At 40.8% G+C, this 15,781-nt stretch overlaps 2 protein-coding genes across 4 annotated transcripts; one reads left to right on the top strand and one right to left on the bottom strand.

Annotated features, from left to right (window-relative positions):
* Positions 1-341: 341 nt before the first annotated feature.
* On the top strand, positions 342-9,262 carry LOC122765834 (high-affinity choline transporter 1-like). Of its 2 annotated transcripts, XM_044020272.1 has the most exons (9): positions 342-373; positions 3,413-3,609; positions 4,321-4,434; positions 4,900-5,055; positions 5,289-5,437; positions 5,671-5,814; positions 5,914-6,067; positions 6,220-6,437; positions 8,274-9,262. In XM_044020272.1, the coding sequence occupies exons 2-9, from the start codon at positions 3,426-3,428 to the stop codon at positions 8,814-8,816; spliced, it is 1,662 nt and encodes a 553-aa protein (XP_043876207.1). In that variant the 5' UTR covers positions 342-373; positions 3,413-3,425; the 3' UTR covers positions 8,817-9,262. The 2 variants fall into 2 exon arrangements, with proteins under 2 accessions (XP_043876207.1, XP_043876208.1); XM_044020273.1 differs by lacking the exon at positions 342-373 and having other exon boundaries at positions 3,528-3,587.
* A 604-nt stretch (positions 9,263-9,866) lies between these two features.
* si:dkey-14d8.1 (zinc finger protein 3 homolog) lies at positions 9,867-15,722 on the bottom strand. Of its 2 annotated transcripts, none has more exons than XM_044022757.1 (7): positions 15,510-15,722; positions 14,246-14,454; positions 13,712-13,804; positions 13,530-13,622; positions 13,262-13,372; positions 13,037-13,160; positions 9,867-12,873 (listed from the first exon to the last, which is right to left on the bottom strand). In XM_044022757.1, the coding sequence occupies exons 1-7, from the start codon at positions 15,532-15,534 to the stop codon at positions 11,183-11,185; spliced, it is 2,346 nt and encodes a 781-aa protein (XP_043878692.1). In that variant the 5' UTR covers positions 15,535-15,722; the 3' UTR covers positions 9,867-11,182. The 2 variants fall into 2 exon arrangements, with proteins under 2 accessions (XP_043878692.1, XP_043878693.1); XM_044022758.1 differs by having other exon boundaries at positions 13,530-13,619.
* Between the last annotated feature and the right edge of the window lie 59 nt (positions 15,723-15,781).

Here is a 15,781-nt window from a genome sequence, read left to right as displayed (position 1 = left end):
ACCCGTCTAATTGCTGTTTGTGTATGTGTGTCGGGAAGGGGACAGTGTCAGTGACGCAATCGCAGATGTGCGTGTGCGTGTGTGTGTTGAGGAGAGAGAATGTCAGCGGTGTGGGCGATTTTTCAGGATGTCAATAGAAGATACGCGAAAAGCATTATGCAACACTTGCAAAGTCGAGGTAATGCGCGGAGGGTTCCGCGTCAAGTCATTCAATACCACAAATTTGATTATGTCATTTGAAAAACCGTCACCCTGAAGTACACAAACAACGGCAGGAAGCTGACGCCAGTAACATTAGGCGGCAGACAAAAAGAAAGCAGCGCAGCTGGGACTCGACCAAAGGAAGACATTGGCCAGGGCAATAACGATCAAGGTAATGGAAATGATTGCTCTCGCCGAGGGTTCCGACGGTTGATAGCGCATATTGAACCCCGCAACAACCTGCCAAGTCGGCGCTACTTTTCCGATGTTTTGCAATTGAATAAATATCTGGTTGCCATGAATACTGGCAAGTTTGATAAAGTATTTTAACATGTTTTCTTTTATTATGGCAGCTCTTAGTAGAGCTTGTCAGGTATTGTTTCTCATATCTGTTGTGTAGTTTTATTGTGAAGGGAAGTGGCGCGGTTGTTTTATTTATGTTCATGTTTGTAATTTATGATCCAAACTTTCTCACAGGAGTTTAGTGAGTTGAGGGAGTTAAACTGTACTTTAATTTAGTTACACACTTGCTACAAGGGGTAAAGGTTTCTAAAAACCTTTAGTAGTAGTTGGTTACTTGTGTCTTATGTGACCTTGTTATTTGGAGGTAAAACATGTTTAGAAAATAAAGGAAGACATTCAAAAATTCAGCTTGCATGATTTTCATTCTGTACAAACTTTTATCATCTCAGAAACTTTTTTTGTAAAACATATATCGATATCGGTAGTTATCGGTTATCGGCCATAGCAGCAATATTAATATCGGATATCGGTATCGGCGGAAATAGTCATATCGGTGCATCCCTAGTTATTATGACTTCATGTCACAGGTCAGGCAAATCATTTCTGTAGTCGTTCAAACTCTCAGTGCATACATGTGGCTCTCAATCCTGGTCCTCGGGGACCCCATGCCCTGCTCAAATACACCAGATTCAAAGGAATGGGTCATTATCAGGTTATTTGCAGAGCTTGATGACCATTTGAATCAGGTGTGTTGGAGCAGAATCACGTAAAACATGGAGGGCATGGGACCAGGATTGAGAAACACTGTGTGTTTGACTGTTGAAACCTTGCCTTTACACCAGGGCGGGGTACCACATTTTCTATTTTATGAATTAATTCATCATATTAAATTGAATTCGAGTAATTATAATAAAAAACACATGTTTGTCATTATTGGTTTGTAAAGTGTCTGAAGCTGAAAATAACATCAACGTTTTGCCACATTTAGCTTCAAACAGTGTTTGAAAAAGTATTGTGAACACACATACATACATATATACACATACATAATATATATATACATACACACATATATATTACTCTACACTGCTGTAATCTATTTTCCACATGGTACTGTACATTTACAAACATAAATTAATAAATTAAGTTAAATATTTAAAAGTAATAACAATATATATGCATTTATTAAAAGTATTTCATATGTTCACTTAGCAACACTGTACTTCCCAAGTATAGTGTTGTGTTGTTTCTCAGAATGAACCGAGCCATGGGAAAGATGCTTGTTCAAGTATGGGTATTGTGTGGACCATGTAAATTCTTCCTTTGTGACTGGTGACTTTGCTTGAGAAGGGCGGGAGGACTGCTCTCTCTTTTATATTTGTTTAGTATTTAGTTTGGTATTTGACCATGCAATATTTTGATAAGTATATTACAATACAAATAATTGCTGTAGTGATCAAAACACCGGATTGGCCTGTCCTACGAGTACGATCTAAAAAAAAAAGTAGGCAAGAACATTTTTTAGTTCATATAGGAGCCTGCATACCTTCTAAAAGGTAAGCTGTGAGTTTGGTTAATGTTATCATGCATTGCATGTAAATATGTTATGTATATAACCACTTATTTGGCTCTGTCTTTAACCATAACCCTAAAAAGTCCAAAGTCGAGCCGGTGGAAACACGTCATTAGTAACAAATCCATATCTTACGAAACGGTTCACAAACCTGCCCTGTGGTTACTTCCCACAATGCCCCAAGTGTTCTGACACAGACTCTGCTGAGGATGGACATCATCTCGTGTTAATGATTTAGTAATACCAACAAACACACACACCTCATACCCTGGGGAGTACTATTCCCACTTCATGCACTGTCACAAGCCCCGTGTCCTCCTCAGCACCATTAACTCAATTCTAAATGTACCAGAATCAGGCAGTCACTTCCTGTGAGCTTTGTGAGAGTTTTCTTTACTTTTTTGGTTTTGTTTCAACTTGAGCTCTTATTTCACCTACGTTATATGATCCATCCATTTCTGATCTACTGCCTTCGGTCAGTTTAAGCCTGTGTCCCCACCTCTCCTTTTTAAAAGGAATCTAGGGGTGGGTCAAAATAACGATTTCGTGATATATCGTCGTCCTTTCACGTGTAATACGATAATCGACACGCCAGTGCAAATATAGATATATTTATTAACAATCAAAGCGCAAAGCAAGTCGACAGTCCCTGCCACATTCATACACCGGACATCGCTACTTGATGTCACCTCGAGAAATACTGCACTTTTAACGTTTTTGATATCTTTAGCTAGACAGATATCGTAGCTGGTCACCTAAATCACAGTTGAAGCCCAGAGGGGATCGGCTTTTGCAGTTGCATCCCCTAAGTTGTGGAACGGGACTGCCATTAAGCCGGCCCCTTCACTGTCTAATTTTATGTCTCTTATACACACTTAGACACACCTCTCGTGCTTTACATTTGAGACAGAGTGAGTCTGCTGTTCTGCACTCTCTGGGTAAGATGTCATTGTCTACATGTGCGCTGTTTTTTTTTTTGTTTTACGTCTGATTATTTGTATGCATTCTGGTCAACTGCTGTTGTTTTTAAATGTGCTTGTCAACTTTGAGGAGCTCTCCCCAGGTTATTATTTACTAAATACATTTTATTTTATTTGTAATGTCTTGTAGTGAAAGATCCGAATATTAACATGTGAATAATTGATCTGAGTGACTGTTTTTTTTCACTTTTTTTCCTTGTATTTTAAGTGTAAAAAAACTACACTTAACAGCACACAGTACATAAAAAAGGCAGACGTGAGTAGACGACAGAATACATCGTTTTGATTTCTCGAAAAGGAGTGTGTGACAGTTTTCAGTCTTGTGACGAGACTTGCCAATCCAGAAACAGGAATTTCATGGTACTGTACATGGTATTTCAGGTGGGACAATTTTAACAGTTGGTGTCCTTTTCAGACATAATTTGAAGATGGCAGGAAACTGGCTGGGGCTGCTGTCCATGGCCGGGTTTTACATTGTTGTACTGGGCACTGGCATCTGGGCATCCAGGAAGTCCAAACGTGAGGAGAAGAAATGTACTGGGAACCGAAGTGAGATTGCAATGGTTGGAGGACGCAACCTCCAAATCTGGGTCAGCATTTTTACTATGACAGGTAATAATAGTCTGACCTGTTGGGGGACATGGAAGGACACTATTGTTGCGCTGGCTGCAGACCGTCTATCGTGGCCTAAACTTGTGGTGATGATGTTAGGGCCAAGCTCAAGAGAAAAAAAAGTGTTCATCTTGAGAATAAAGTCATAATATTATGACAATAAAGATTATAGAGATTTTTATCATTATTCAATTGAATGTATTATTGGTATTATTATTCTGTACAGTATTTAAGTATTATTAAATGTAACTTTTTTACATGAATAATAATTATGACTTTATTCTCATGATATTACGACTTTATTCTGGAAATATTTCTAAAATAAAAAATTCTTCAGTTTGGCACTCCGTCATATATTGAAGAATATATTGAAGGAGTATGTCTGTTTTTTGTTTTGTTTTGTTGTTTTGACCAACTTTTGTGTAGCATTCAATGCACTGCTGTTGTATTGACGTAAACAGGGACACACTGTTATCATGTTAGAATCCATACTTAACTTGAACAGCACTAGAACACAAGATTTTGAAGAAAATATTGAATAAATTAAAAATATGTCACACCATGTGTATTAGTGAGCACCTTTTACACACTCATTTGAAAAAAAAAACATTTCCTTGAAGGGTAATCTATTTAGAAGTAAGATTCTTTAAAAAAAAAAAAAGTAATCCACTTAACTTCAACAATCTAACATTATGTTCTGCTGTTTTGCAGCCACTTGGGTTGGAGGAGGTTATATTCTGGGTAATGCTGAAGTGGTCTACAACCCAACAAAGGGACTGGTCTGGGCAACTGGGCCAATTGCTTTTACTTTGAACATGATTATAGGTAAGTGGATTCAACACCACTGGTTAGATGACAAACCTCAATTGTGACTTTACCAAGACACACAGGAAAAGTCACTGCCATAATGTCACAAATGTTCTCTTTACGTCACAACTGACGGCAGGGAACACTCATACAGCAAGATGGTTAGATGGCTGCAAATGACAGGGATATGGACATAAAGTAGTCCTTTTAGAGAGGTCTGCAAGCTCATTTGAGGAGTCTGATATCACTGCCTGTGTCACTCACTGCAAAAAATTAAGTGAATGTCTGTTTTTACTAACAGCTGCTTGTTTTTGAGCTAAACCACTTAGAAATTACCTTCATTCACTGCTCAGCTATTTTTATGGGGGGGGGAGGGCGGTAGCAACACCAGCAGTGTCATGGTGACAGAAGAAACATACTGAAATGTCAAAGAAAACTGATGTTTAAAATTGAAATATTTCTGTCTTGTCTGTATGACCTTAGGTGGGCTGTTCTTGGTCAAACCTATTCGGTCAAAGAGTTACGTCACCCTCATGGACCCATTTCAAGAGAAATATGGCAACACTGTCGCTGCCATCCTCTTCCTTCCTGGTCTCCTTGCAGACATTTTTTGGATAGCGTGTATTCTTGGTGCACTGGGTAAGTCGGACACAATTTCATGAATGAGTGGGACGTTATTATTAGGAATACATTAAAAAAAACATATTCAATTAGGTTGGCATTCTAATAGGCTATTTAGTAAATACTGTAGTGCAACGTCTTCAAGGTGCAGAAGACCAATGCATCTTTTTAACACAGGGAAAATGACACTTGCTTCAGCATATGAATTCAAGAGAATGTAAAAGTTGTTAATATCTCACTCATTTTTGCAGGAGGGACAATAAGTGTGGTGATGGATATCTCCTCTTCACTGGCTATGAGCATCTCTGCTGCTGTTGCGATCATCTACACATTAATGGGAGGACTGTACTCTGTGGCCTATACTGATGTCATCCAGCTGAGCTTTATGTTCTTTGGCTTGGTAATAAGATGAAACTTTTAGGGACATTTAAAGTTCTCATGCCCGATTTATATAATGAATGAAGTTGTCCACATAGTTGAGGAGAGATTATGAATTTATGACTATGACAGTTGAAAAACAATAGAATTCAAAATAGTAAAATATATAACAAAAAAGCACTAAATGGACCCTCGCAACCCACTTTATTTATGACTTGTGTCATTATTATAACTCTGTACCTGCTCTTATTTCAGTGGCTCTGTGTGCCTTTTATCCTGACAAGTCCGCCTGCTGCCAATTTCACCCTTGCCGCAGTTACTCACCTGTACCAGGAGCCGTGGATCGGCAAGTTAGAGCTGGAAAATGCAGGCCGTTGGACTGATGACATACTGCTAGTGGTAAATTACACCAAATGTCATTACCGTTATCAGATTTTACTATGTTTTATCAATGGCGCTTGCAGTCTCCTAAATAATTAATAATGTCTTCATTTCAAGTCCATTGGAGGAATCTGCTACCAGGCTTTCTACCAGAGAGTCCTCTCCACTGCCACTGATACCCAAGCTAAGATGACCTGCTATGTTGCAGCAGTGCTTTGCCCAATTCTTGGCATTCCATCACTCATCATAGGGGCGGTTGCAGCATCTACGAGTACATAGTCTTGTCCTTGTCTTCTAGTTCTCGATCATACTTGGAATAATCCTACTACTAATCACATAGTCTCTGGGGCCCTGGTATTTTGTCAGTTTAGCAACTTACATCCATGGGTTTGTTTGTAATAACATCTGCCCAATGTTTCTCAGACTGGAACCAGACCACGTATGGTACTCCCAGCCCATATGAAGGAGGGAAAGCTGGTATGATCTTGCCAATTGCCCTTCATAATCTCTGCCCCAGCTACATCTCTGTGATTGGTGTGGGAGCACTCGCTGCATCGGTCATGTCATCGATTGATTCTGCACTTCTGTCTGCTGCCTCCCAAGTTGGTCGAAACTTCTTCAAGAACATCATCTACAAACAGGTGAGAGACACTTTATATAGCAATGGCAGCAGACTCCTTTAACTATTACTGACTATGTTTTTGTTGTGATAAAATAGAGCATAACCTATATTTAAAGACGCCCTTGTGTGTTCATTACATCTCACAGTTGAAAATGTTTTTGATTAAAAATGTGAATATGGGACATTTAACTAATTTCTCTAAAACTGTACAGTAAATATCTGATTTACAGTATGCTAGTAGATGTCCTGAACACAACCAAGACAGTCCTGGTCAGAACTTATGGCATTTTTTGTTTTCATTACATATCAAAGTTGATATAGTTTTTGATTAAAAAGTGTGAATAAGGGACATTTAACCTGAGATTTCTCTCAAAATGTCTGATACACTAGCAGATACCAATGTGCTGAGTACAACTTTTTCACAACATGCTGAATACACACTTTTTCAACTTTTAGAGAACTCTTCATACAGTTGTTCAAAGTCCAGTTTTCAGGTTTGTAAAACAAAGATGTGAGGATTTTCACAATTCTTTCCAATTCAAAGATGTGCTTTCAAACGTGCACTCAGAGACCAGTGTTCTGAGGGTTTTATTTTGAAAACCGGATGTTAATGTCCTTACAACTCCGCCTGAGTCGTTGGCTCGCAGGCTACTTACCGTAAAAGCCGTTGTAAGGAGGGCGTTAAAATGTGTTTATTTGACCAAGGAGAAACAAGTTTCAGATAGTTTGACCGCAGAGCATGAAGCAGACAATATACAAAACACAAGTTTCAAAAAATAACAATTAAAAATAATAATAATTATAATTTAAACTCACCATTTAGGTAATAATCCATCGGTTTTTGTGACTGGAGGCAAACATGTCAATGATGCGCTGGACACCCAAAGCCTTTGGCCTTAGTTTGTTGAAGGACAACATGGCCAAGTGACTGTTAGACGTTCCTAAAACAAATGTATCCATAGCAAATCTCGACTAGCTCAATTAACTATTCCGCTAACCGACGGTGACTGCTACTAGCACGCGCGTGCACGTCACATGAGTGACGTAAGGACGTCACGCATTATAGGTTCCCCGCTGACCTCAGAACAGTGATTAGACATCGCCTGGTGTTGATGAGTAGGCTGGAGGTCGATTCTTAATGATCCTAGGTCAGTATAGTGTGACGCTTATGGCAAACCGTTTTAACATTTGAATCGCCAGGTTTGACTGTCTGGAATTGCCGTGACACATATCTGTGACGTCATTTTGGCTCGCCAAAACTACAGATATCTGTAATTCAGTTTTTACGAGTCAAAAATGACGTCATAGATATCTGAAATGGTTATTCCAGACAAGTTGTTTGATGGCAGGACTGACACTCAAACACTTTTAAAAGCGTCAGTATGTTCAGCTTGTACAGAAATCTGCAGAGCACCATGTAACAAGGAAATCTGGTGCTTTAAAAAACAAAAAAAGCATTAAAAAGTAAAGTTAAAACAGTATTTTGGACTTTTAAAGGCTTTTGGGTTTTAGGGGTACATTTGGGGCATACATTTGTTACAATGGTTAGTAAGCTTGAAGCAAGAATACCCGGGTTTATGACCCGGTCAGAAGAAGGGCCTTTCTGCACGGAGTTTGCATGTTCACAGTCCAAAAACATACAGATTTGGGGTTTAAGGCAAATTGGACCCCCTAAATTGACTGCAGATGGGAGTGTGAATGGTTGTTTGTGGCCCTGTGATGGACTGGTGTCGTGTTTATGGTGTATCCTGCCTTTCGCCCTATGTCACCCACATTTTCTTTATCTTATAGAATGTGATCCCAGCCTTGGTTGAAAGTAATCAGTTGACTTACAAAACTGTTTCCTCTATTATAGGCATCAGAAAAACAGATTCTGATAGTGGTTAAGGTGTCAATCTTCCTGTGTGGAAGTATCGGAGCAGCCCTCGCCATGACATCAAGCTCGATTCACCTGTTCTGGATCATCAGTGCAGATGTCCTATATTCCATGATGGCTCCACAGGTGATTTGCACGTTTTTCTTCAAAGAGTGGGTGAACGAGTTTGGGGCTTGTTCTGGCTTTGTTGTGGCAATACTGCTCAGAGTTCTGGTCGGGGAGACCTTGCTCGGCCTTCCCGACGTGTTGCCTCTGCCATGGGACAAGATCCAGGAGGACGGTCACCGGTACCGATTGTTCCCTTTTCGCACGGCGATCATGCTCTTGAATATTGGGATTAATTTCCTGGTGTCACGCGTGACTGTGTGGCTGTCTCAGAAGAGGCTGCTGAAAAGAACATGTGATACTGAAGTGGACACAACCCTACAAATCATGGCACCAGATTTGGTAAAAGATGATTGGCCCTGTAAAGAACAGCGCCTTATTTCCCAGGAAAGCAACGAAGAACAGGAGAAATATTAGGATTTTTCTCAGCACAAATGCTTTTATCGTATGTAAAATGGGTTTATTTGTGACATAGACTCTATTTATTTCTGGGGAATAACTTTTTAAAAAATTAAGGTGTGCTGAAATTAACTTGCCCTGTACTTGCATTTTAGGAGTGTCACGTGATTCATAGTTGAGAGGTACATGGTAATAAAATGTATATTATTATGCTAATGAGCTGCTGCCATTACGTACTATTTTTTATTAATGTCATTAAGCATACATAAATGACAATTATGGTGTCTGTACCTACGTTATACTCTAGTAGTACTGTGTGTAAAACTATGAAAGGAAATGTGTAAATTAGCAACCGCCATTGTAATAAAAATCTATTTTCTACAATGACTGTGTGACTGCGCAAGCAAACGTGGAAGAAGTTCATTTGTTCTGTCAGAAAATAAACAGAGGCCGTCTCCAAAAGAGTTTTTGATTTGTTTTTTTGTATCTATTTCTCATTAAACTAAATAAGCATAACCATAAACAAGGAAAACACTTCTCTTCTGTGAAACACCACATCAAGATTTTGAGTATTTCCTTTCACATAATGTTCACCTTTATGTGTGTGGAAATTGGGAAGGAGAATATTATCGTTCTCTAATCAAAACAGCCAAAATCAAATATTTAAATGGTAAAAAGCAAAGCCAGGAAACATGCCTGTAAATTTACATAATTTCATAAGTAAATTACTGTTCTTAATTCATTCATTTAAGTTGAATTCTTTGAAATTTTATAACAGAATTTTGAATATACAGTGATTTCACTAATAATATATTAGAATAATAATAGTTGCATTGAGTTACCTGAGTTACATTCAGGTCATTTTTGATTATTTAATGCTTTTCAATCCTGCATTAAACACAAAGCAAACTCCTGTTTCAAGGCTTAAGATTTGGAAAGTTAGGTTACAAATACAATGGACAATGTACAGTATAGCTCTTTGCTTAAAGTATTTTTTTATTTTTTTCTGTAAAACATCAAAAGGAGAAAAAAAAATACTGTCAACAGGAAGATGACTACGCGTATACAAGGCTGTTCACGATAGCACACACTTTGATTCACAACGTAATCTCCTCACTCATATGCATAATGTTACATGATTCTGTGCTCAACCTATAAAAAAATTAAAAATCACTTTAGATCAACAAACCTGCATCTACTGCTGAACAAAACACAAATTTTTTTTTGACCTAAAATAAAAGCACAGAGTAATTCTCATGGTTACAGTTCAAGGTTACGTGTAGAAGTAAACGTGAAAGAAGCACTACAGTCCACAAGGAGCGCGTAACGTTCGTTGACTTGTTTTTTTTTCCGAGTGACACTACAACCTTTTATTACGCGTCACATACATTATCTACAGTCACATGCATTAAAATACTTTTTTGTTTACAACTTGATTAGCACGTGAGAGAAACAAAAACAAGCGTCACCCAACACCCATCACTTTCTTTGTCATAAAAATGAACAATCCTTTAAAATGGACAAGAAAAACGATCATCAAAATGCCTGATTGCTATCTTTTTTTCCTCCAAACGTGAAAGCTATAGGTAATATCCCCTTATTTGATTTTGTTTAATCATCCAAGTACATGATGATGATAAAATGTCAATGTACACCAAATGAATTGAGCTGCTCCAGCTTCAGTGTATGGTCTGATTTATACCCCACACAGCTCAACGTTTTTGATAATTGTTGCTCGACAAAACATGAAGTTGTACTATTTTCTGCTTTAGAGAAAGGTTACAGTGACCCCTGCAGTGACCACACTGTCCTCCTCCTTTCAGGTCAGTATGTTGATATAATTGAGGAGAACAGTGTGCAAGAAACAGAGGTGGTAAGTGCGTCTGTTGAAGCCACAGACTGTATAATAAAGAGAACACTGATAATAAATCAATCATCAATGTTATCTTCTACCTTGAAAAGTAAACCCCAGGAAGATGGCCAGACGTAGCAGTTAGCCACCAGGGGGCGACCCAGCTGGTTGCAAAAATAATTGTCTGAACAGGTCTATGGGAAAATGAGGCTACAACGTTTGATTTATAAAACCTTTATACATTTTCCTAAAAAGAGTTAATCGTCTCGATCGCTAGTTTGAGGTCTTCTCCGATAGCACATGGTGTTAATTTTGCTAAATATTCTACACATGTGCAACATGAGCTCTGTCCAAAATGTGTCTTTTCTGACTCTCTGAAGTGTTGTGACCCAAAGCAGAAATCAGGCTCATCACTCTTGAAATGCAAGTAATAATTCCTCTTTGCAAATGCCTGAACAAGCCTGTTTTATTTACTTCAGTGATGACCATCAGCCCTGATCACAGCTGTCTGTTACAAAATCGATTTCTTAAATTAATAATCATCACTGGCCTCTTCTTCCTCGTCAAACTTCCTCTTGAGCGAGTGCTTCTTGTGTTTGGCCCTGTGCCTCCGTTTGCCAGCGAAGTCGGGGTTATCATCCCTCAAATGCAAGCCCTGGTGCTTCTTCAGAAGCCCGGGGACGGAGAAACCCTTCCCGCACGTCTCACACGTCCACGGCTTCTTGCACGTGTGAGTCCTTTTGTGGACGTTCAGGTGGGACGCCAGCTTGTAGGTTTTCCCGCACACGTCGCAGCTGAAAGGGCGCTCGTTGGTGTGTAGCCGGATGTGAACCTTCAGGTTCCCCACCTGAGTGAAAGTTTTCTCGCATATGGAGCATCGGTAGGGCCTCTCGCTGGTGTGGATCCTCAGGTGAACCCTCAGGCAGTACTTGCTGGAGAACTTCTTTTGGCAGATGGGGCACGGGATCTTCGCTTTGGGCACGTGGTCCTGCTGGTGCCGCTTCAGGTCAGACAAATAGACGAAGGTCTTTCCGCACTGGGAGCAGAGATACTGGCGGTCACCAATGTGGTAGCCCATGTGTCTCTTCAACAAGCTGGGGACAAGGAATCTCTTCCCGCAGCGTTCGCACATGTGCGGGCGATCTCTAGTGTGCCAGCGCTCGTGGTTGGACAGCTTGAAAGCCGTGGGGAAGCTTTTGTTGCAGTGCTTGCAGGGAAACGTCACCTCGCTCGTGTGGCACTCCATGTGTCTTTTGAAGTATGTGGACTGCGTGAAGCCCTTGTTGCAGATGTTGCAGTAGAAGGGCTTTTGCCCGCTGTGGGCGAGCATGTGTTTCGTCAGGCTCTGCATTTTGGTGAAACACTTGCCGCACTGGCCGCACGCGAAAGGCCGCACCGTGCTGTGGGTCTTCAGGTGGTTGTTGAGGAACGCCTGGGTCCGGAAACTTTTGTTGCACGCTGTGCACACGAACGGCTTCTCCCCCGTGTGAATGCGCTCGTGATCCATTAACTTGGACTGATACGGGAAACTTTTGTCGCACACTCTGCATGTGTATCTGTCAGCTGGAGGCCGGACTTGCTTTTTTCTCCTCACGCTTGGCCTAATGCCATATCCATCACTCAGGCTGGCTGGAGGAAGTGGCGGCAAGGCTGGAAGTGAGAGCGAGTTAGTGGCGATGTGCGACACCCACTGATGCAGCGTGACCCTCTGAGTCTGGGACTTATTAACTTCTTTATTTCCGCCTGCGCTCTGTGCAGCGGAGGAAGCTTTGACGGGCACCTGAACTACTCTGAAAGGGATTGATTTTAAGGGCAAGCACTGCACATCGGATTTCTCTGGTGTTGCTGTTGTTCCATCTTCTTCTGTAGTTTGTGAGGCCGTGGGAGACTGTACCTGTTCCAAACTCTTCTCCTGCTCCAGATTCTGATTCTGGGCTGGTTTTGTGACACTTGTTTCCTTCACAGTGCTGCCGCCGTCGCCCGCTTTATCGCTGTTTTGCGCTTCTTGTTGCGGTTGGGCAGTGGCAGTCGCCGCGCTGTCTGAGTCATCGGACATCGCTCCCAAGTCTTCGGTGTCACTAAGGGAGGTTGGACCTGTTTCCGTGAGGGTAACCTCTAATTGTTTTGGTGATTCTGGTGGTGGTGGTGGTGGTGGTTCTACTGGTTTGCGCCGAAAGGCAAGCGAAGAGAGTACACAGTCGCCCACTGATGATGAGATGGTGGCTGCACAAAAACAAAAATCTGTAAATGTCTTTTTTTTTTAAAGCATCTTAAGTTCTGTCCAATACTGACATCACAAACCGAAACAAAGACATTTGACTGTTTCTTCTTTCATCTATCTCTATACATTCAATTATAGCTTTATACAAAACCACCTAAAGTGTACCTTTAACACCGAGAAGTCCTTTGGCCTGCTGGTGAAGGAGGAGAGTCCTCAGATCCCTGGGATCGGGGATAAAACCCCCACATGCCTCCAGGACAGTGGCCTCACTTGAGATCATGGCACCGAGCTGAGGAGAGGAGAGTTATTTGAATTACAACTACATTTGCGGTGCAATTATTATTGTGTCAATAAAAAAATAAATAAATAATATGAAAAGTGACAGTATACCTGGGACAGATTGGGAACAGGAAGAAGCTGCTCCAGTTTGCACACCAGACCTGCAGTTAGAGTCTGCAGCGCTACGTCAAACTTTGCGCCATACTGAACAGGAAACACTTCCTGTAGAGAGAGAAATATGAATGAGATATAAAGGAGTGAAAATAAGGGTCAAACACTTAGTAACTTAGTAAATCCAACGAGATGCATGCTGTCATCAAATCTACATTAGTCTGCAATGACTGACAAATGCCATGTTACGGCAGATATGGAGGGATACCTGGAAGAATCGCTTCCTTTCAGCAGGATTTTTCAGCAGATTCTGGACCAGCACCATGAAGTTAGTTTGAGATTTCTCCACTTCTGAGTCCTTCTAAAACGCAGGGATCAACTGTCAGACTTGTCACAAAGGCATCAAGTTTCTCAGATAGTAAAAGAAGAAGAAGAAAAATATAATCTCACCGCTAAAGAAGGAGAGACTTTCAATCTGTTGATTAAAGTTTGAATAGCTCTGGAATCTGGTGGGCCGTCTTTATGAAGCAATTCCAAAATGACCTACAGCACAAGACACAGATTACAACCTCGTTTAAAAACAAATAGTGCAACTGCAGAAATATCACATCAAAATGTTCTCTTTTCTAGCAATATTGTCTCTTCCCTTCTTAACAAGAGGTTTCAGGTTTAAATTTACAAGGCACCAGTAATTACAAGTGTTCCATTTGTTCTTGATGCATGTAATAATACGAAACATATGGAGCTCATCAACACATGTGTGAAGTCAATAACCAAATCTGGTGGAATGAATGCCTTCTCGGACGCCTGGAGGCTAAACAGCATCAAAGGCCGAATATGATCTGAGCAACCTGTGTTTAAAAAACTGTTTAGTGGCTGCAGGGTTAGGGCAGACAACAGCTGAAGTTTATAAGTGACTGTTAGACGTTCACACACACACACACACACACACATATATACACACACACAATAGATAAAACTCACCCTTGCTCTCAGTCCCAGGAGGAGCTGGGCGGTCTGCTTTGAATTCATGAGCTCAGGAACAGTTTGCGTCACCATGCTCACAAACTCCTCCACCTTCCCATACTGCTGCACGTTTCGCTGTCGAATCACCTGCCACATGTACGAGTATGTCAGCTGCAGAGGTGAAGCCATTAAACGAAGAGAAGAGAGCGGAAGGGCGCCTCCAGCACCTGTTAAGAACACGGCGTCAATGTGAGCTTGAAAATGAATAATAGGCTGGCACAACTTGGCTATTTTACAGACATTTTTGTTACACCTTATTTTTCAATAAATAAACTCTGCAGCCTTTATGAAGTAATCTGGGAATGCTGGAGAACCTCTCAGATTTGGTGGAATGCGAGATTTACTGAGTGATGCTGTTATGTCACTTTGGACCAGAACATCTGAGGAAAAATGTTTCCACTTGTTGAATATACGCCATGAAGAAAATTAAAATTTAAAATTGAGTTTGAATTATACCTAAAGACAATATCTTCAGCTGAAAACCAAAAGGCTGTAATGACTGTAGATTTGTGATCCCATTTCAATATTTTGTTTCAGAAAAACACATTTTGTTTTCCTATGTCCCCATGAAAGCTTGCTTTTATCTGCTTATTCGTGTGAAACTTTTATTATTATTAATAAATTATGTTATTGTATTTGTTATCTATTTGTCATTTTCAAATAAATAAATACCATCTTCAGATCTTGGTATGCATGTAATTGTCTTTACATGCAGCTTTGTCTAGCTACTGTAGGGGGCGATGCTGAGCTACCAACGTATTTTATGGCTGTGGAAAAGAGGGTTTGAAACACGCGTGCACGTCACGATGCGTGTGCATGTGCTAAGTTGAAGAGACGAGATTAAGCGCCAAACAGCAAAGCGATAGAGTCCAACTTTGTGCAGATGCAGCAGGGCGCTAAGCTGCTGCTGCTACTACTAATTGGCGGTATCGTAGTTTGACGTTTGACGATTCAAACCCCGGCTGAGGCTGACCGTTGCGTCCAGAAAATGGGAGAATTCATTGTGACACCGAGCAGCGTCGCAGGAGCTAGTTAGCGTGCTAACACCACACTTAGCCCAAATGTAGTCGAAGGGATGTGGCCGCAAGCACGCAAAAACAGATACATAGATTAGAAGCAGTCGTGGTTCCGCTACAAATGGCACAATTTGGGTGCTACTTCCTGGGCAGCCGATCACGGCGGCAGCTGCAGGTAGCTTGCTAACGTTAGCTTAGCAACTTACCAGTGGTGTCGGACCGTCTCTCCATTGTGCTCAGTTTGTGCTACTTGCACATATCAATCAGCAGACGGCACCAAATAGATCTCCAGTGGCCCCGTTTACTCAGAATTATATAGTTTTAAACTATTTAATCGTCTTTTCCAGTAGCGTCAAGCCAGGAAGAATAATGGCGGCTGCTGAGCAGCGGCTTTCCAAAACAAAAGTCTGCGTGTTTCCGGCGGATGTAACTGTACAAAATAAAAGCACCAGTCTTTTGAATGATTGAAGTGAATGAA

The sequence above is a fragment of the Solea senegalensis genome, linkage group LG3 (genome assembly GCF_019176455.1).
Source record: "Solea senegalensis isolate Sse05_10M linkage group LG3, IFAPA_SoseM_1, whole genome shotgun sequence".
Classification (NCBI taxonomy): Eukaryota; Metazoa; Chordata; class Actinopteri; order Pleuronectiformes; family Soleidae; genus Solea; species Solea senegalensis.
The sequence above is the reverse complement of the archived record's forward strand: the minus strand, read 5'-3'. Positions and strand labels throughout refer to the sequence as shown.